At 40.1% G+C, this 22384-nt stretch overlaps 1 protein-coding gene and 1 pseudogene across 5 annotated transcripts in view; one reads left to right on the top strand and one right to left on the bottom strand.

The window, feature by feature from the left end:
- Window positions 1-1550: 1550 nt before the first annotated feature.
- The window catches only part of LOC133383491 (solute carrier family 22 member 2-like), a 96933-nt gene continuing 76099 nt past the window's right edge, over window positions 1551-22384 (bottom strand). For 3 of the 5 annotated variants that reach the window (XM_061624305.1, XM_061624303.1, XM_061624304.1), the window contains 4 exons: window positions 16732-16946; window positions 13233-13341; window positions 6531-6643; window positions 1551-3459 (listed from right to left, as the gene is read on the bottom strand). In XM_061624305.1, coding sequence (XP_061480289.1) covers window positions 3347-3459; window positions 6531-6643; window positions 13233-13341; window positions 16732-16946 — 550 coding nt within the window. In that variant the 3' untranslated portion in view covers window positions 1551-3346. The remainder of the gene's footprint in view (window positions 3460-6530; window positions 6644-13232; window positions 13342-16731; window positions 16947-22384) is intronic. The other 2 variants (XM_061624306.1, XM_061624307.1) reach the window with 2 other exon arrangements.
- LOC133384614 (5S ribosomal RNA) lies at window positions 8294-8412 on the top strand (annotated as a pseudogene).

Below are 22384 nucleotides of genomic sequence, written 5' to 3'. Positions count from 1 at the left end.
CCCACAAATCTTGAACATATACAAGTATAATTCGACACCCAATAAATTAGATGCCGTGTACTAGGACTATAGAAAGTTGCCTTATACCAAGTTGAACTGTTGCTCAATCTAGCTCAGTATTGTCTACATTGACTGGCAACCATTTTCCAGGATTTCAAAGAGGGTTCTCTCTCTACCTGGAGGTGCCAGGTATTGAAACTTGGACCTTCTTCATGCAAAGTGGGTGCTCTACCACTGAGCTACGGTCTTTCCGCAAAGGGAAAAAAAAACTCTTCCCCAACAGTTGTGATAGGATTGTGAAGTGGCTTCATTGCAAAATTACCAAGATATCTAGGCAAATGAGTTTTTTGCAATGCCACAAAAACACATACAAAATGATCATGGGAAAAGAACATGCCTTGCGCAGGGAAGGCATCAGGTTCAGTCCCTGACATTTCCACTTAAAAGTCTCTCATCAAGGCTGCGGAAGTCTCCTTCTAACCTGGAGAGCTGCTTCAATTCAAAATAGACAGGACCAGGTTAGATGAACCAATAGTGTGACTCAGCAAAAAGCATTTCATATGTCCATAAAATAAACAATCCACATTTTTGTGACCATGAATGGTGGCAGCATAAAAGGAACATAACAATATGGCAGAAACATGAGCTGGGTTCTACCACATGCACGATATGTAGTGAGATCCACAGTTTGGTAAACAAAGGTTTGTTTACTAAACTGTGGATCTCGCTACATGTTATGCATGTGCTAGCCTTTTACCTCCAGGAACACTGTTTTGCTGGTTATGAGTGCATACCCACCAATATTTCATTGATGGGCAGAGTCTAATGACCCCATGGTGTAGCTTGGCAGAAAATGGCAGGGTTGACACCATCAAATGTGCCACAAGGAGAAAGCATGAACTAAAATGGCATGCAAAGCAAGTGGTCATGGTGGGTAGCTCAATGAAAACTTTGATCCTGAGTGCAGCAGCTACCAAAAAATAAAAAATAATAATAAAAAAAGCAAAATTCTATGCTAGGGATTGTAAGGAAAATATAACTGCCAATATCATAGAATGTCAATAAAAGGTTTACAAACCTACAAACCTATTGTACAATCCTGTACAATATTCTGTACAATTCTAGTCACCACATCTCTGGAGGCTATTTTAGAGCTGGAAAAGGTGCAGAAAAGTAAAACCAAAGTTATCACCCCTGGAGCACCTTTCCGATGAGGAAGGCGACACATTTGGGACTTCCTATTTTGGGAAGTGGGAGGAATAAGTAAGGGAAAGACATGACAGAAGTTTAGAAAATCATGCATAGTGTGAAGAAAATGGATAGAAATAGATCTCTGCTGTCAATGGGGCCAGCCATCTTCTCCCTCCCTCCCAAAAATGAATGCCCCTGAGAACAATGTTACTTCATGTCTGTTTCAAGGGGGATTAAAAAGTAAGAAAGAAAAAAGAACCCTCAGCCACCTTGTATTTAAAAGTAAGGCCACCACTACCCAAAAATTCACAGAATTCATGCATCCTCTTGAAAGTTGTCAAAAATCCCTCCCACTTCCATTTATTTATTTATTTATTTATTGTATTTATATACCACCCCATAGCCGAAGCTCTCTGGGTGGTTTACAATAACTAAAAACATTAAAAACAAATATACAAATTTAAAAGCACATCTTTTAAAAACAATTTAAAACACAATTTAAAACAATTTAAAACACATGCTAAAATGCCTGGGAGAAGAGGAAAGTCTTGACCTGGTGCCAAAAAGATAACAGTGTGGGCGCCAGGCACACCTCGTCAGGGAGATCATTCCACAATTTGGAGGCCACCACTAAGAAGGCTCTCTCCGTTGTTGCCATCCTACGAGCTTCCCTCGCAGTAGGCACCCGGAGGAGGGCCTTGGATGTGGAGCGTAGTGTATGGGTGGGTTCATATCGGGAGAGGCGTTCCATCAGGTATTGTGGTTCCAAGCCATGTAAGGCTTTATAGGTTAAAACCAGCACCTTGAATTGAACGTGGAAACATACAGGCAGCCAATGAAAGTGGGCCAGAATCAGTTTTATATGTTCGGACCGTCTGGTCCCTGTTACCAATCTGGCCACTGCATTTTGCACAAGTTGCAGTTTCCAAACCGTCTTCAAAGGCAGCCCCATGTAGAGCACATTGCAGTAATCTAGCTTGGAGGTTACCAGAGCATGGACAACTGAAGCCAGGTTATCCCTGTCCACATAGGGACGTAGCTGGGCCACAAACTGAAGTTGGTAGAAAGCACTCTGTGCCACTGAGGATACCTGAGCCTCAAGTGACAGAGATGATTCTAGGAGAACCCCCAAGCTATGAACCTGCTCCTTCAGGGGGAGTGCAACCCCATCCAGGACAGGTTGGACATCCACTATCTGGTCAGAAGAACCACCCACTAGCAGCATCTCAGTCTTGTCTGGATTGAGCCTCAGTTTATTAGCCCTCATCCAGTCCATTGTCGCAGCCAGGCACCGGTTCAGCACATTGACAACCTCACCTGAAGAAGATGAAAAGGAGAAATAGAGCTGCATGTCATCAGCATATTGATGGCAATGCACTCCAAAGCTCTGGATGACGGCACCCAACGGTTTCATGTAGATGTTGAACAGCATGGGGGACAGAACTGACCCCTGTGGAACCCCATACTGGAGAGTCCAGGGTGCCGAGCAATGTTCCCCAAGCACCACTTTCTGGAGCCGAACCGCCAAGTAGGAGCAGAACCACTGCCATGCAGTACCTCCCACTCCCAACTCAGCCAGTCTTCCCAGAAGGATACCATGGTCGATGGTATCGATAGCCGCTGAGAGATCAAGGAGAATCAACAGAGTCACATTCCCCTGTCTCTCTCCTGACAAAGGTCATCATACAGGGCGACCAAGCCTGTTTCCATGCCAAAACCAGGCCTGAAATCCAACTGAAATGGATCCAGATAATCGGTCTCATCCAAGAGTGTCTGGAGCTGAGGGACTTCCATGGGGGACAAGTGGTTCCATGAAAGTTAGATGGATATTCATCCCAGCTTGAAGATAGATAGATGACTGATCAAAATGTATAATCACAAATTCATTTGAATTAGAGTCATTTCTAAGGACTATTGTTCCATTTTTAAAAACAATGTGTGTTATATGCTGTGCTACATTTAACATATTCATCTGATTAACAGATGCAGAAACAGGACCTTTACATTATAGTCAGTTATGAAAGTCCTTCTGTTTTATCTTTGCCTTTCCATGACAAGCTGATTAATTACCAAAGCATTTTATAAAGTACAGTTGAAAGAACACATTTCAAATAATATTTTATATTTTACATTCATTTGATATTATTTAAGCTGCCTAGCATTGTGGCACTGAAAGTTTTTCTACATCTTCAATGGTCTCAGGTAAAGTTCTCCCTTTGGTTTCAGGCAGAAATAGCACTGATCCAGCAGCAATCAAACCAACCATAGCTGCAAATGAAATGCACAAGAGGCAAAGTTAGAATACAACATATGGCAATTTACATTTAAAATAAAAACCAATGCACTGTAAATCATTAAGGCAGTTCTCTATGTAAACTGTCCCCTTCAATTCATAGGACTCACTTCCAAGTAAACATGCATAGGGTTGAGTGACAAGCCTTATAATACAGAGCATCTAATAGGAGTGCAATCCTATGCAAGTCTACTCAGAAGTAAGTCCCACTAAGTTCTATAAGACCTAGTCCCCGGTAAACAGAGATAGGGTTATAGTCCTAATGATCATGCACCCTGGGGTGATCCCATGGTCAATATTTCCAGTGGTGAGAAGTCAATTACTAGAATTTCAATGAAAGGCTATCTGCCTCTGTCCTATGGTCCTTAAGATCAACCTGCTGTGCCATCTTAATACCATTTAACTCTAAGCCCCTCCAATAGAATGTAAGAGGTAAATAAAATTATTGGTTGGTAGTCTTCACCAGAGTTATAGGAGAGGCTTTTGCTTAGTTTGGGATTTGTTGCTTTATTTCATATATCTATCCTTCATTTCACATCTATGAAATAAAATGTCAGATATGCTGTGGAAAAGATAATATTATCTAAGTATGATATTATATTTTTATATTATTTTATGCAAGTATATTTTCCATACCATTTTGTAAAAATACATTTATCCAATTTCAAAAATTTCAAAAGTCATTAAATACTCTAAGCCCAGAGAATGCACATTGTACCAACAGAAATAAGTATTAAATTATTTTTTAAAAATCCCTTATATGGACAGTCTCACATTCAGTTTGCAAACTGAAGAGGGGCAGTGGATGTAGGCATGGGGAGAAATTTTGCTCAGGGTTTTAATGCTGAAAAAATGAAAGAATGAACAAATCTTCTTTGTGAAAAAATACAGTAGATGAACTGCAAGGCAGACCTCATTCGAAATTTGCAGTTGACCAAATTTTGCAGTGGAGTTCTCCAGCCAATGTGTTGAAAAATGTGTATATTAGCAGAAAGTAAGCATAACAACCCATATGTTAGTGAAAGTAGTATTAAAATATTAAGGAAAATTGTCTGCAAACATGAGATGTACAATTTGTAATGCCAATGAATGTTCATGATGATTTTTTTAAATTCACAAATTGATGTGGAAATCACAAATAGAATCTAAGATAAGAAAAATAAGAAACTCAGAAATAGGAAATCGACAGATTTGTCCATCCCTAAGTGGAAGTACTGAACAAAGCTGATGGTTATAGCTGGTAATGGGCAGGATGAGGGAAAACAAACTAGAACTTAATGTAGATAAGAAAAAAATTGTTATTTGGTGATTCAATTATCTTGGTCATTGGTACTATTCAGCCTATTTTAGAGAGAGTTTTGCTCCTCCTTAAAGAATAGGTTTGCAGTTTGGAAATGCTGTTTTTAATTCTGTCCCTTTGATTGGATGCTCAACTAGTGGGTGTGGACCAACAAACTGAAACTGAATCCTGGAAAGACAGATGAGTTATGTGTTCCAAGTTCTTGAGTCCAGGAGATGGGAAAATGGCCTGTACTGGATAGGGATATATTCCCCTGGAAGGAGCAGATTCATAGCTTGGGGGTTCTCCTGGATCCAACACTGTCACTTGAAGAGGCCCAAGTTGCCTCGGTGGCTAGGAGTGCCTATTTCCAGCTACAGCTGGTTCACCAGTTATGGCCCCTTTTGGACAGAGATTACTTGGCCACAGTATTCCATGCTCTGGTAACTTCCAGATTGGATTATTGCAATATGCTGTATGTGGAGCTGCCCTTGAAGACAACTTAGAAACTTCATTTGGTCCAAAATGCAACTGGCTGGGGTTGCTTTTAGGACTCATATAACCCTGTTCTAAAACAACTGCATTGGTTGCCAGTTCATTTCTGGGCCCAATTCAAGGTGCTCACATTAGTAGATAAAGCCCTAAATGACGTAGGCCCCAAATATCTGAGAGACCACCTCCTTCCATATAGACCCTCTCAGGTGTTAAGATCAGCAGAGTGGGCCTGCATTGTGATTCCAGCCCCTAAGGTGTGGAATTCCCTTCTCATAGAGGTGTGCCTGGCACCTTTGATGTACAGTTTTCATTGAATGCTAAAGACAAACTGCCTTTGGCACTTAAGATGTATGTTTTCAGGACCCACCCTATTCCTGTGATTGTGATTTGTGTTAATTGTTTTTAGTACTGAATTTTAAGTTGCTATAAACTTGCCCTGAGACCTGCTGCTGAAGGGTGGGTTGAAACAAGAACAACATGTCCATGGTGCAAGGGATTTTTCACCAGTTTAGGCTAATTTGCCAGTTGTGGTCTCTCATAAGCACAGAAAGACTTGCTCTAGTTATTCATGCTCTTGTAACATCCAGGTTAGATTATTGCAATGTGTTATATATGGGATTTCCTTAAAACTCAGAAATTTCAACTGGTTTAGACCATGACAACAAAACTTCTTATCCACTTCATACCTATCAATGTGTTTCCGATCACAATTCAAAGTGTTGGTTTTGACCTTTACAGCCTAAACAGGTTACAACTAGGATAGTTCTTCCATATCAACATGCATTTCTTTAAGACTTGCTTCAGGTGCCCTCTCCTTTGCGTGTCCTTGTCTTCAAAGGGTTAGCGGGTAAGTCTTTGCAGTGGTGGCACTCTATTTGCAGAAAGTTTCCCAAGGCAGATTCATAAGGCATTAACAATATTGTCTTTTAGAAGCTAGGTTAAGATCCTTTTATTCTTCAAGGTTTTGAATAGGTGATTTGTATTCTTCTGCTTTTGTCTTTCTTTTTTAAAAGCATTTTCATTCATTGATTGATTTTATTTAACAGAATTTGTACACCTCTTACTTGTTAAATAAAACCTCTAAGCATTTAGAGGTATCTTAGAGTAGTTTCTTATTTATGTTATTTCAGTTGTTTTAAAATGGATTTTTCTTGTAAGCCCCTCTGGATGTTTTTTAAGTAGAAAAGTGACATATAAATGTTTTAATTTTTCTTAAAATGAACAACTTAGGCATTCATATACTCAAGCAATTCAAAGTAAAACATTACTTACTAAAGATTACAAGGGGCAGCTTGTGCCAGATTTCTGTTAGCCTATAAACAATGAAAGGAGAAATTATGCCACCCAAGTCACACAGGGAGGAACAGACCGTCACACCAAAGTTTCTGATAAAAAGAAAAAGAAAGACATATTATACATTTCCAAAATAAATAAAAGTAAATTTTTTGTTAATTCAGATTTATCAACAGTAGCAGCTCCCTAGGGGAGAATGAAGACATCCCTACATTCCAGTCATTTTTCAGAGCAGTTAGGACAGTGAAACTTTCCACTGTTATTGCTCATGTACAGGCAGGGCTTTTTCAAAGGAATTTTCACTGGGGGGAATGAACTCGAAAGGGCACTTTCAATCAATCAATATGTATTTCGCTCACAGACCAGCCAGGATAACACAGGTGCAAAATACAAAGAAAATGAGAGCAGTACAAGATAAATTTAAAACTAAGGACTGAATAATATAAAAGGTTAAAATACAATTAAAATGTTAACTCTGAGTGTAGTAACTGTTTCCTGCAGACAACAGCTGCCGCACAAAATTTTGCTACACTGCTAGTAACCATAAGATCGCGATCCGCCAACAGATAATACAAATAACCCACTACAGATTCCGCTGGGGAGGCTTGTAGAATGGGGATAATAAGAACTTGCCGCAGGTCACGGTAAAGAGAGCCATGGAGAAGTACGTGGCCTACTGATTCCACCTCCCCAGAGCCACAAGGACAAGTCCGCTCAGAGTATGGAATCCTGTGATATCTGCCTTCCAATAAAGCAGAGGGAAGTACATTGTGCCTAGCTAAGGTAAACGTTATTCTGTATTTGGGAACGGTTAAATTTCACAGGTAGTTCGCCGGAGAGGATACTCTTCTGTACAGACCCGGGTTAGGATATGCCGTGACCAAACTTAAATTGGTTTGTAGATCAATATCCTTGATCCACAGCAAAATGGCCATTTTAGCTTTGTAATACCCGAGTCCGATGAGAGCCTCAGGCGAGAAGCCAAGGGCATAGATTTTATTATAGAGAAACTGCTTCCACTTAGACTGAAAAGAGTCTTCAAGCGTCAAGGGAGCCAACCCAGAAGGGGTAAAAATCATCTTAAGCCAGTAATTAATTCTATAGATCCAGACATGGGATTCTATGAGGGGAAGACCCACCTCGAGGCGTATGACCACATTAGGCACGCAGGGAGACAGACCAAGTATCGATCTAAGGAATTTGGATTGGATAACTTCAAAAGGCTCAAAGATGTCATAGGCGCAAAATTGCGCCGCATATAGCAATTGCGCTACCACCTTGGCAATGAAGTCCTGTATCACAGAGGGTGCGTATTGTCCCCCTTTATTATAATAGAAGGACAGAAATGCTTTTATGCTTCTCTGGGCATTCGCGATGGCATAAGTGGTTTGCGGTTTCCAGGAACCATTAGATTGAAAAATTATTCCCAGGTATTTGTAAACCGTAACTTGTTGGATCAGATGCTCATTTATTTGCCATCGGTGGTTCGCCTTTTTCTTAGCAAAGACAAGTACCTTAGTTTTATCATCATTTATTGTATTTCCTCCTTACAATAAGAGGCAAGTGCCCTCCACAGGCGACGTAAGCCAACTCTGGTTTGAGACAAAAGAACAGTGTCATCCGCGTAAAGTAATAAGGGCAAGGATCTATTTGCCAATTTTGGGGGATGGGAATTTATTACCGCTAAATAGTTAACTATCGAGTTAATATAAAAGTTAAAAAGGGTAGGGGCTAAAATACAGCCCTACAGCCACACCACCCTGAAAGCACCGGATCCCGTCCAATCTCAGAAGTTAAGCAGGGTCGGCCCCAGTTAGTACTTGGATGGGAGACCGCCTGGGTATACTGGGTGTGGTAGGCTTAAAAAAGAAACAAAAACACACACAAAAGGGCACTTTAAAATATGCGAAAGGGCATTCTTAATCTTCATTCTAAATAATTACACACATTTATTTAAATAAAGAAATGTCATGAAACATGTATTTTAATAGTAAATGATTGCAATTTAAAGAAATATGACATTTAAAATTTAACTAAAAATGTCTAGACCTTTGAAAGAATTATTTTACAAAATCCCGCTCAGCATAAATCTCTGGATCAGATTGACATTGTCTCCTATCTCTAGTTGAAAGAAAATGGACAACAGCAGGCTGTACCAATCCCATTCAGAGCTGTGTTTAGCTGTGCATTCACTATTTGTGTTGTCATTAGAGATGGGAAGATCTGTCAATTTTGGTTCTCCCAGTTTCTCACTTTTCTAATGCTTAATTCAGTTATCTACATTTCTGCAGCAATCTGTATTTTTTTTGAAATCCTCATGAAAATTCTCCATTTTAGTGTGAATTTCTCCAAAGTAGGCAGTTTTAAAAAAGGTACACATTTGTGCAAGCCATTTCTCATCACATCATGCCTTTTTGCATGTTATTTTCACTCATATATTCATTTTTATGCACACTTTCCCCTAATATATGCATTTTTATAAATACTGTTTAGTTGGTGAACCTGCATCCAAAAATTCTAATAAATGCAAATTTCAAAGGATGGCTGTGTTTTGGTTCTCATATTGATTTGGAAAGTGCAAATGTGATTAATTCAGCTTGAAATGTTAACTGAATAAAAATTCTCGCCCATCCCTAGTTGTCATACTTGTTTGTGTGTCATCCACTATAAGATTATGCAGGGACACAATTCTTTTAGTTTGGACTGAGTGTGGTGAGAGAGTTGCGATTGCTGCCAGAAATGTTTGCACCATGCCAGATGTTATGGGCAACAACTGGTGAAGACACACAGACATTGAACACCCTAAATCACTGCCATGTGGAAGATGAGGCTCTTCAGAAATACCTGGCCACTATTCACATGCTTCATCTGCAAATGCACCATTTTCCCCTGGGAAGACTCTGGCACACAATACCAATCCTATCTTCGCAAACTGTGTGAGTGAATGTGTTGATAGCAGACAGCATGGTATCCTGTTCAGTATGAAGGCATTCTGCTAAAAAGGTTTCTGCTGCTTGCACCTTTTCCAAATGAATCGCACTTGTATTTCGACTTGGTTGCAACAAACTTGTTAGTTGTAAGTCTTCTGCTGTTAACATGACTACCAATGTTAAATTTGGATTTTGATTCACATTTCCCAGGGAAAAGTCCTTCCTTCATTATCTGTAGCTGAATCTCTGCAAGTAAATATGTTGGGAAAGATGAGGTCATCATGTTACAATTTTTTCTGCAGAACCTGGTGTACATCTAAGATATCTTCCATAGGTTCTGCTATCCAAATTTGCTTATCATCCCATGTTTTCAGAAAACCATGGGCTTCTGCTTTTTCTTTTCTATCTCCAGTTTCCTCAAGATTTTTCCACTTTCTGGCAACCAGGCATACTGTACAACACTATGTCAATGAGGTGGACCTGATGCTGTGTAAACCTTACACCATGATGTCATGGAAACTGATTTGCTTCAGGAAAGACAGAATGTAGCAGCTTTTATTCTTTAATGTGCGGAAGTAGGTGTTTAAAGCTAATAGGTTAGCTTTCCAAATCTTCAATTCTGGAACAGTAACAATGATGGACTCTGCAGCAAGGTCTGATCGGTGTGCACAGCACCAAAAAGTCAAAATTTCTCTTGTGTACTAAGAAGTTTCCAGAGACCAGAGTTCTTCCCTATGTTTGCTGATTCTCCATCTGTAGTAATTCCAGTCAGTTTCTTCTCATTAGAACCACGTATTTTCAGAGCTTCATTCACTCCTTCAAGCAAACCTTTTTCTTCATTCTGCTCTGGCAAATGCGTTAGTACAAAAAGAGTTCTCAGATTTCCATTTGACATTGCAATTCTACAACTAATAAATTTGTTATCTTCCATTTGTTTGCTGACACTGCCATCAATCTCTATACTGAATACCAAACATTCATTAAACATTTTTTTCTATTTTTTCTTCTTCTATGGCATTGATACACTAACATTTATCTGTAATAAACAGGATCCCTGTAGTGTATGTCAGAAGCTGCAGGACTAAATGCTGCTGGTTCAGCATCAGATCCTTCATCATACATAAGGCACACTAAGAGGTTGGCAGCAAGAGTAGTCAAGGATCTGGATGGCCATGAATATGCAGACATAGTCTCACAAAGGCAACCATTGTATACACCATATGCCAAAGTGAGCAGGAATTTGATATTTTCTTTGTTTTGTGACTTCAGTATTTCCAGCCATGGATGTTTATCATTGCCTTTCTCCCAGTGCAGCACCATTGTCTGCTGAACTTTTACTACCTCATGAACTTTTGAGTAGAGGAGCGTCTCAATTCTTTTTAATTGTTCTTCTCCATCAGCTCTCACACCACTTGCAATTGGTTAATTTGATCATCAAATTCAGCAATATGGTTTACCTAGGAACAGGAGGCTTTGCTTAAAAATGGGTGGCAAATCTTTAATCACACAGTCTAGAGGAAAACATAAACAGAATCTAAATCTGCATTTTGTTCTCCTCAAATATAAACCAGGGACAAGCAGAATTAAAAGGGCACTGACAGGGGGGGATGTTGAGTTCACTGGGGGGGGGGTTCATGAGGGCTGGGGGGGATTTCCCCCCTACTTTATATGTTAAAAATGCCCTATGTACAGGATAGATAGGAGAAAAATCCAGCTCCTCCCAAAACCTGTACATTTCAGTGTCCTCTGTAACAAGGCCACCATGCTGAACATTGGGAGTGTTGGGTGTTCCTACCTTTCCCATATAGTGAGAAATCCAAATGCATGTTCATACATTACACTGAACACACATGTAAGCTGTTTCTACATACATAAAAGTGTTTGTGTGAAAGAGTACATACTTCTTCATTTGTACAGCTCAACTATTGTGTGCACAGGTACACAGATTGTACACTCATTGACTGTAATGTGCAAGCATCCCTCCAGGAGCAGCAGTACAGGTTTCCAATTCTTTTGGGTGAGAGAGGAGCTGTGACCCCTTTGTAATATGTTTATTATTATTTATTTTATTTATTTATTTTATTACATTTTTAGACCGCCCTATAGCAATAAGCTCCCAGGGCGGTGTACAGCATAATAAAACAGGTTAATTTGTTTTATTTACAAATATGAATGCAGAGCTCAGAAGAAACTTCTAGAGCAGGCACCACAACCACGGATGTTGCTTCAGATCCTCCAGTATGACCACATAGAGCCCCCACTCCTCAAGCTGCTTCAAGACCACTTAACTCCAAGTAAAATTTTCTGTGCTCCCTGCCTTTGTGTCCCAGTTTAGAAGGGCCACAGCTTCTAGCTATCTTTTCCCCTTTTCTGATGTGTGTCACATTCCCAAGGCTGGAGAGAGATAATAGGACATTAAGGACCACTAAAGCCCTTTTGTTACATCCAATCAAAACAATGCACATTGGGAGCTTTTCCAATTCAGTGACTAGATATCTGGGAGAATTTCCCAATAACTGGGACTATGGGATATGATTTTTGCCAAATTTGCATTTGGGGAGTTAAATTCTGTTGTATATGAATTAAAAATATTTTCAGTTTTCCCACTCAAACATCCCTAGCATGGTAGGAAATTTTAACACCCCCAACTCTGTATTATTAATAGCTTTGATAAATAAGTATAGCGAAAAAGTTAATTAAATGCCTAAGTAGTAAATAGGAAAAATGCACTATTTTCACTAAATAAATCAACTATATTTTTGGTGTATACAAAACATGCCTCAGTGAAGGTAGACTGCCCATTCTACATGCAATATCTTCTGCAAAAATCTTCCCAAAGTATAACTGGTGTGTTTATCAGAAGAAAAACCTTCTCAGATGAAGGGAATAAAAAATATCAATATATTTTCAAACAACAACTCAACTTTCCTTTGGTTTGGGGCCTCCTTATCAGTGTTCAGTTTCTCTTACTATCTTCATCTGTCAATTATGAGCAGGGAGTGTTTCTAATGAACTGTTCTTTATACATATTTGTGTATGAATATCTCTCTCTGAAATAGGATTTTCATGCCTGTAAATCAGTGATAACATAAAAGTAGTAATATACATAAGTTAATTTCAAAAGTCACCATACAACCCCCTTGTTGACAGCTCCACTGGCTGCCAGTTTGTTTCCGGTCACAATTCAAAGTGCTGGTTTTGACCTATAAAGCTCTATACGGGCTAGGTCCAGGCTATTTGTCAGACCGTATCTCCCCATATGAGCCTGCCCAGGCATTGAGATCCTCAGGAGAGGCCCTTCTCTCAGTCCCAATACCTTCGCAAGCGCGATTGGTGGGGATGCGAGATAGGGCCTTCTCGGTGGCTGCCCCCAGGTTCTGGAACTCTCTTCCTAGGGAAGCACGAATGGCCCCTTCCTTGCTTTCCTTCCGTGGGCAGGCAAAGACTTTTTTATTCCAACAGGTTTTTGGACTAGAAGATGTTTAAGATAGGGCCTCATAAGGTCTGTTGTATTGTTCTATGGTCCTATTCTTAATGTTTTAAATTGTCTTAGTATCTTAAGTGTATGTTTCATGGTTTTAATGTCGCAAATAGTTTAATTCTATTTTAATTGTATATTTTTGTATGTTTTTTTACCTATGTGTAGTTTTTATTTGTAAGCCGCCCTGAGTTCCAGTTTTGGGAAAACGGCGGGGTAAAAATAAAGATTTATTCATTCATTCACCTTTCCTTTGATAGTAAAAACACCTACCTGAGAAATGTTGGATATAATTCAGCATTGACAAAGCAAATCATTTCAAATGCCATCGTGATTCCTAATCTGCCCAAGCAAGCTGTAATCATCTTTAGCCAGTACATATCTGGAAAGGAAAGATTAATGCATAATTTCCAAAAAGTGTATTGTAGGAAGATGATTATGCTGATGCATGACGGATCATTGTTTTCCAGAGAACTGGTGGAAAATAAACTCCTAATTTCTGATCAGTGAGAAGTTTCAAAGATAGTGAAACAGGCTTAGTTTTGATTGGATGAGAGCACACTAAAGACTTATCGTGTTCTTGTGATTCTGGCTTTATATACAAATATTCAAGCAGAGTATAGTGGAAAGAAATTGATACTTTCAGCAGGCAGCAAATACATATCCAATCAGTTCACAGCACCATCCACTCATTCTGTCTGCAAGCTGCTTCTAACTGTTTCTCCAATGCATCCACACTCTGATGGCTCTCTCATTCCAGACCATCTTGGCTGTAAGACCCTCTCCCTGCTTACTGGCCTCTTTCCACCTGGCCTGGAAGGGTGGGGCTTTGACTGACTGCAGCTACAAAAGGTATCACTACCTGAAGATTCCAGAGACCACCTTGACTGTGGGGTGTTGTTTAGGGGCTTCTGTTTGGGTAAAAATTTAATTTCTGCTGGTCAATTTTTTGTTTTGCTGTTATTGGGATTATGCTTCTGTATTTTATTGTTGGATTTTATTAGGAATTATAAGGATGTATCAATTTATTGTATGTTTTTAAGATGTTTTTGTTAACTTATTGAATTTATTTCTTACAGTGAATTACTTTTTTTCTGTTCTTGTTGTGAGCTGCCTTGTGCATAAATTGTTATGGAAAGGAGGCATGCAAATAAACAGTGATGATGATGATGGTGATGATTCCAAAAGCTGGAAAACAATTTCCAACCATTAGGATACCATAACCTATCATCTTCATTGGTAAAACATCAACTGAAAATGCTGAACTCTTAGCAAGCAACCAGCTTTACCAAAGGTCAGCAGCTATAATTGTTACTGCCCATAATCTTCACAGTACTGTCTCTTATCAAACAGATCTGCACATTTTTGTAATGCTTTCCTGGTGGTGCAGCCTCTTGGACTGTGCGCTAGTAATAGCAGTACATCATCTGAACTGTATCGAGTATCCTGTGTGATGTTGCAAAGGATCTTGAGTTCAGTCTTTGAACAAAGAATGGGTTCACTGATGTCTGCTGTGCAAAAGCCAAGTTGTGCTCAAAATCCTGTGCAAGACTGTGGAGAACATGCAGAACAGCTACCAACGTGTAGTCTGCAATCTAAGAGTTGCACTACAGCATCATCTATGATGTCACAAGGAAACCAAGTCACTTCTTGAATGACATGGGGCAGCAACTTCCTTTGGCCATCTTGTACTGAACACTTAGTACCACCTTGCATGTAGTACCTCAAGTGACTGCTTGGATAGATATATCCTGAAACAGAGAAGGGAAGAGGCAGCACTGAATGAGGCCCCTCTCTGTCACCCTGCAGGAATTATATAAGCAACCACCATACTGCATATAAGGAAATGATGCAATGCTACCCCTAAGAACATAAGAAGAGCCTGATGGATCACACCAGTGACTCATCTAGTCCAGCATCCTGTTCTCACAGTGACCAATCAGATGTCCATAGGAAGCCCATAAGCAGGACCTAAGCACAACAGTATTCTCTGCCCTGTGTTTTCCAAAAAACTTCTTTCTATCCACTATCTCCATGCCATGCATAATTTTATTAACTTCTATCATGTCACTTCTTACTTGCCTTTTCTCTAAACTAAAAAGCTTCAAATGCTGTAACCTTTCTTCATAGGGGAGTCGCTCCATCCCCTTGATCATTTTTGGTTCCCCCTTTTTTAATCTTTTCCAACTCTACAATATCGTTTTGGAGGTGAGGCAAACAGAATTGTACACAGTTTTCCAAATGCAGTCGTATCTTAGATTTGTACAATAGCATTATGATATTACCAGTTTTATTTTCAATACCTTTCCTAAAGATCTCTAGCATGGAATTTGCCTTTTCTCACAGCTGCAGCACACTGGGTCGACATCTTCATCGAGCTATCCACTACAACCCCAAGGTCTTGTTCCTGGTCAGTCACTGCCAGTTCAGACCCCAATGAACATATATGTGAAATTAAGATTTTTTGCCCCGATATGCATCACTTTACACTTGCTCGCAATAAATTGCATTTGCCATTTTACAGCCCTTTCACTCAATTTGGAGAGGCCCTTTTGGAGTGCTTCACAATCTCTTTTTGTTTTAACAACCCTGAACAATTTAGTATCATCAGTTGGCCACCTCACTGCTCATCCCTATCTCTAGATCATTTATGAACAAGTTAAAAAGCACAGGTCCTAATAACAATCCTTGGGGGACTCTATTTCTACATCTCTCCATTGGAAGAACAGTCCATTTATTTCCTACTCTCTGTTTCCTTCTGCTTAACCAGTTCCCGATCCACAAGAGGACTTCTCCTCTTATTCCATGACTGCTAATCTGACTCTTTGGTGAGGTACCTTGCTGAAAGCTTTTTGAAAGTCCAAGTACTTTATGTCAACCGGATCACCTCTATCTATATGCTTGTTGACACTCTCAAAGAACTCCAATAGGTCTTACCCTAGACTTATCCTTGCAGAAGCCATACTGACTCTGCTTCAGGAAGGCTTGTTCTTCTATATGCTTGGTTATTTTATATTTAACAATACTTTCTACCAGTTTTCCCAGAACAGTTGTTAAGCTAACTGGCCTGTACTTTCTGGGACCCCTTTGAATCCCTTTTTAAGGATTGGCATTACAACGGACACTTTCCAGTCCACAGGTATGGAGGCAGATCTGAGGGACATCTTTTTGTGAGAACATCAGCAATTTCAAATTTGAGTTCTTTGAGAACTCTCAGGTGGATGCCATCCAGATGATTTGTCAGTTTTTATTTTGTCTATTAAGCCTAGAACTTCAACAACCATCATCACCACTATTTGCCTCAGTTGCTCAGGCTCCCTTCAGCAAATGTTAGTTCAGATTCAGGGATCTGCCCTATATCCTCTACTGTGAATACAGATGTGAAGAATTCATTTGGCTTCTTCTTATCCTGCTTTAGAATACCTTTGACTCCCTTATCATCCAAAGGTCCAATTGCCTCCATAGACGGTTACCTGCTTTGAATGTATTTGAAGAATTTTTTTTGTTGGTTTTTCTGTTCTTAGCAATGTGCTCCTCAAATTCCTTTTTAGCATCCCTTATTCTATTCTTGCATTTATTTTGCCAGAGTTTGTGTTCCTTTTTATTTTCCTCATTTGGACAAGACTTCCATTTTTTGAAGGAAGACTTCTTGCCTCTAATAGCTTCTTTCACTGCTTGTTCACCACTCTGGTATCCTCTTGGCCCTAATGGTTCCTCTCTGCTGTACTGGATTGGGGCAAATGAAATATATCAAAGGAAGCAATCAACTTGCCTTCTGGGGTGAAAGCTGAAACAAGGCAAGCAGTTCCTGCCATCAGATTTGCAGTGGCCCATGGATAGCGGCGTCCCACTCGCTCCGCTGTGAATATGAGTATGAGGGCTGCTGGAAATTCAGCTAGAGAAGAGTAGAAAAAATCCAGGTAAACATTGTCTCCAGAAATTCCCAGGTACATGATAAGTCCTTGGTACATTATGGCACTTGTGAACCTAGGAAAAGAAGAACCACCGTGGTTAAATGTGAAATGATGTATTAGAGGAGACATGTTCATTTCACAAATTTGAAACACATGTTCCAACAAGCCCAGCAATTGAGTTGTTGTCCATAGCACCAAGAGAAATGCAAGGTCTATTGTATAAGGACCTGATCTGTTTTCTGCTAGCTGCAGCCAAGCTGGAAGAAGTGCAGCATTGATGTTACGATATGCCATTTACAATTGAGAGCTGATGGCAGAAGGTGTGGAAACTTGCTCTCATGGGGTGGCTGAGATATCAAAGTTGCCCTGACAGAGACATTCTAATGAAAAATATGTTTGAGGGGACTTGGTGGCTGCTTTTACAATTTGTCAATCATGAACAGTGCAGCAACCAGCCCCAAGGTCCACACACTGCCTTTTCGACTGGCTATATTCAAAGACAGCAAATGCTGAAAGTCAGCCAAGTGCAGGTGTTCTTGCAACACTGTAATGGGAAAAACCTGGCAAGAGGTCTTCTGTATGTTTAAAATTTGTGCAGGGGGAAGGGAGAATTCCACCTTCTGGTTTTTCCCATTACAGTGTTGCAAGAACACCTGCACTTGGCTGACTTTCTCTTCTCCTAAAGATACAGGATCAGTCTCAGGCCCTGAACCTGGCAACCCTAGTACTCACTCCCAGATGAGGTCTTCTTCAGTCCCCCAGTGCTGCAGCTGTTCCCTTCAGAGGTGACAGGCAGTAAGGGCAGACTCACAGAGAAGTGAGTGGTTACCATGGCCTTTCTGGGAGATGGGCAATTATTTTAGAATTAAACATGGCATTCGGCAGTGGTGGCACAAAACAGGGCCTTCCCGTGTTGTATGAGTGTGGGACACACATCCAGGGTAGGCTAAGATCTTTCCCCTTGCTCTCTATCCTTGGTTTTCTAAGGAGCTGCAGAAAACAAAGCTAGGGAGAAGAGGCAGAACACAAGTTGGTGGACTACTTGAGGGTGACCACGTGCTGTTTTAGAGCCTCTACTATGACAGCTGAGAGCCAGTGTGGCATTGTGGTTAGAGTGTTGGACTACGATCTGGGAGACCAAGGTTCGAATCCCCACACAGCCATGAAGCTCACTGGGTGACCTTGGGCCAGTCACTGCCTCTCAGCCTCAGAGGAAGGCAATGGTAAACCCCCTCTGCATACTGCTTACCATGAAAACCCTATTCATAGGGTTGCCATAAGTTGGAATCGACTTGAAGGCAGTCCATTTCCATTTTTCCACTATGACAGTTGATAAACCAGCAATAACAATATTTCATTATTCATTAATTAAATTTATATCCCACCCTTCCTCCCCCAAAGAGCCCAGGGCGGCATAATACAAAACAGTAAACACTAAAAAAAAAGATCATTATCAATATAATAAAACAACCACCATAATCCACAGTGGTTTATGCCCTAACAAATGGCAGACTTTATGGTTCCACAAAACTTTGTTCTTATTTATTAATTATTATTAATTATTATTGATACATAATATCTCTTTCTTCTCTTTTACCCATTCTTCCTCTTTTCATCCTTCTTCCTACCAGAGATCTCTCACAACAAACTTCTGAAAAACAAGCTGGGATAGAACTATACCTGTAACGTGTGGAGGCTGGCCCACTAGGGCTACTGGGGTACACAGCCCTCCCAAGGAGAATATCAAGCAGTTTAACACATATACCCAGATCTGAAAGCTACGCCCTCTGTTTCTGTCCCACACACATTTTATACTTCTATTTGAACTCAGAGAAGCTGCCAATCTACTGTTCTCCGGCTAATCCTAACCCAAAAGTATAACTATGGGCCGAGTATAGCTACATGTCTCTGGACAGAAAAACCACATGAAAATTGAGTAGCAGAGCTGCCAGCTCTCCAGCCCGATTGTGAAGGTTCCCCTTGTTCCTATTCTTATAAGGCCTCAGAATATTATAGGTAGGGTTGCCAACTCTGACTGAGGGAATTCCTGGAGATTTTTTTCAAACTGAGATAGAATTTCTACATGTTGCTTTACCTGTCAAAATCCACAGACCCAATTTCACCTCTTTAATTTGCCTTTGCTGTTTAAACCCAAACTTGGAAAACCAGAGCTTTAGAGAGCACACCCCCTTTTATTTATTTTACATTATTTTTGTTCTTTTTTTAGTTCTCTCAGTGTACTGTTTTCTTTCTGCATGTCATTCTGTAAAAAACAGATTTTTTTTAAAAAAAATAGAGTGTATATACATATTTTTAAAAAACAGTAAACCCTGGGGAGAGACTCCAAAGATAACTACTAGCAGAGGCCATTTTTGTCACCCTCTTAAGCTTGTTCTATCCTCCCTCTTTGCAGCTAGGTGGCCAGCATGACACCTTCATAATAAAATACTTGAAATGTAATGTGATGTTTTTACCTTAAAGCTGAGTTGGCTTCTCCTCAGCACCCTGCTTTTTAAATGTATAATTGAGCTGGCCTCTTCCTGTTTTTAACAGATCTGGGTTCTTTTTTAAGACGTCTAGAAACACTTCACAGGTTGTGTTAATGTTCAGTTTCACCTGCAGCTTGACCTTCACTCAGCCTGTTTCTGTCCTTGGTCCACAGGTGCATCATAAAACTGAAAACTCTCTCACAGTAGGCATTAGACACAGGAATGGAAAGTGTGAAAGAGACCAGTTCTTCATTTGGCTGCCACTATCCTCTGGTATTTGTCTGAAAACCTCCACTCATCTCTGAACTATGTTCTGCTCCTTGGAGACAATCTCTTCCCTTATTTGTTGTAAAACAACAGTCATCATACAGCTTGTCAATGTCAATCTCAGTGTGGAGTGCTGTAGCAAGAGTCTGTATATCTGCCCATTTCACACCATTGTGAAGTGAGAGCACTGACATCTGTATTTTAAAACGTGATGTTTCAACATCCTACCATTTCTCCAGGTATTCAGTGCATGGTGTCAATGTCTTATAGGCTTCCTCTCTGAATTTTCTGTTATCAGCTGTTATCAGCTGGAGACACATTATCCAAAATGACTTGGGCTGATCTGCCATAGAATTTGTCCTCTCTTCTTCTCTTCAGTTTTGAATGGGGACCCTCCATGACAGCATGGAGTTCTGTGGAGCTGACATTGTTACATTTCCGTTTCTTCACAGCATCTTAAAAAGATTACCATCGGATTGTGCAAAAAGTAAATATAACAAAGAGGGAGAGATTTGTGGTGCTCTTCACTGAAAGCTGCCCACACAATTTTCACACATTCTTCTTCCCCCTCTGAAAAAAAAAATGCCCTCAATGCAGACCAACATTGTAGTAAGTGTTCAATAGGGGTAGAAGTGACAGCCACCTTGTTGGTTTGTGCTGAAGAATATATTTGGAATCCATTTCTATAAACTCAGAAAAGAACAAAAGAGACTCTGCCTTCTTGGCTGAGAAGCTAAACTCACTGTATATCTTGAGGATAAGTATTTCTACATAAAAACTCAAATCCTTCATCCTATGTTTGAGGCAATTGTGGATTATACGATATTTGCATCCCACTTGTATTAGGTGGTCATTAAACTGTTTTAATTTTTGATACACTGACTTTTGTTTTCCAAAATTTACAGAGCTACTGTCAGCAACATAAGACGACACGCTGTTAATGCTGAGACCATTCTTCTGCAGAATATTGGAGATCCACGTCGCAATTGTCTCACTTGTCTCATCATTGCCATTGTAAAAATCAAGCCATGCTTAACTCCCTCTGTTACAGAAAAGTAACATACAGTTAATAGGAAGAATTTCCTGTGTCCCTTGTTGGAGGCATCAGACCCAACTGAAAAAAAACCCCTGTGCATTATCCAAGTCCTTAAGCAAAAGTTCTAGTGATTTTGGTGCCAAAGTATTTTTTAATATGCTGATTGCTTTTGTCTACCCGCATGATTTTTTTTTTTTTTTGCAATTTCAGAAACAGGCAATATTCTTGGAAGCATTTTGTTTGCACAGTCTTGGCATTTGTAATTTAAATGGTGGGAAATACTGTGGTAAACCTGCCCTACCTCAGCTATTGTCACCTGAGTTTCTTGGGACGAGTCTTTTTTTGTAAAAAAAATTGTAGCATTTTTTCTATTGTTTCTCTAATTCCATGTGTTTTATGCTGTCGGCATGGCTTCTCACTGATTTTTTACCTCATACTTAACTGAAAACCCTTGATAGCATCGAATGCATTCTGTTGTAACTGTGTTGACTTTGTGAAGCCAAATTTTGAATGCATTTTTCTTACAGCAATCATCATTAAAACTACACAAACACCTTCTCATTTTTACTGTGCCACTGCCAAAAGGTCCTTCATCAACATCCTTGTCTGTCATGATTTGCATGTTTTTGTTTAAATTTAAGAAGGAAAAATTGTATGACTGACCAGTATAGTGTGGGTAGGCCTTCTCCTGGCTCAGTCAGCAGGTAGCTGCAACATACTTAGCTACAGAGGGAACTGTTCTTGAATACTCAACTCCTCCTCTCTGTCAGTCCTGGCTGTCTCTGCACTTCTACCTGTCTCCTAACTCCATTTTGAAACAGTTACCCAAGACTAGTTTCAATGGTTTCTCTCTCTCTTTACTGACTATTAATCATCACCACCACCCCATATCTCCTGCACTTTCTTACTTAGGCCTCTTGAAATGGCAGGCCAGTGTGAAACCATAGTGGTGGCTTGTCAGATCTCCAGTATGGACCTCAAGAGGTTCTTGGAGATTGAGGTCAATTCCTGGACTCCAGGTCAGACCTGGAGGGCTGGCAATTCTTTTGGAGATAGAGCTCAATTCCTGGTCATTCCAGACAAAACCAGGAGGGTTCGCAAATGGCAATCCTAACTATAGGCCCAGTAGGGCTGCCTTGAAGGGTAGTCTGAGCATGCTCAGAGCTGTTTCCTTGAAGGCCATGCCTCAAAGCATTTGTAGCTAGCCAGGAGACTGATGTGGTTGTTAGCTTGAGCAGCTTGGTTTTTTATTAATATTTATTAAGAGAGCAATGGGGGACAGCGCCGGTGAATATCTTTCTATAACATTTCCTTTTTACTTAATCATTTACATTTATTTATGTGAATGAGGGAGGAGGATTGGGAGGACAAATGGTGTGTGCCTTCTGTGCATGTTGCAACTTTCAACATGTGTGTTATTGGAACTGTAGGGTTTGTATGGGACTCTAGGTTTCAGAGAAGCATGGAGGTTTGGCATTCCTGTTTTTCTTTAGGTTTTAAAAATACTCATTGTCATTTATTTCTGGTGCTTATAGTTCCTAATCATGTCTCCCCTGCTCAAGTCAGTGAGAGGAGGCTATGATTTGCAAGGAGGAGTTGGTGGTGCTCATAGTTAACCCCCTTTGATTGGGTAGAATATTGCCTGCACATTTTCCTTCTCAGTAAGCCAATTGGTAAGAACTTCCTTGTCTTTATACTTTTTTTAAAAAAGCACATCAG

Source organism: Rhineura floridana, chromosome 4 (genome assembly GCF_030035675.1).
Source record: "Rhineura floridana isolate rRhiFlo1 chromosome 4, rRhiFlo1.hap2, whole genome shotgun sequence".
Classification (NCBI taxonomy): domain Eukaryota; kingdom Metazoa; phylum Chordata; class Lepidosauria; order Squamata; family Rhineuridae; genus Rhineura; species Rhineura floridana.
This window is presented reverse-complemented; position numbering and strand designations above follow the sequence as displayed.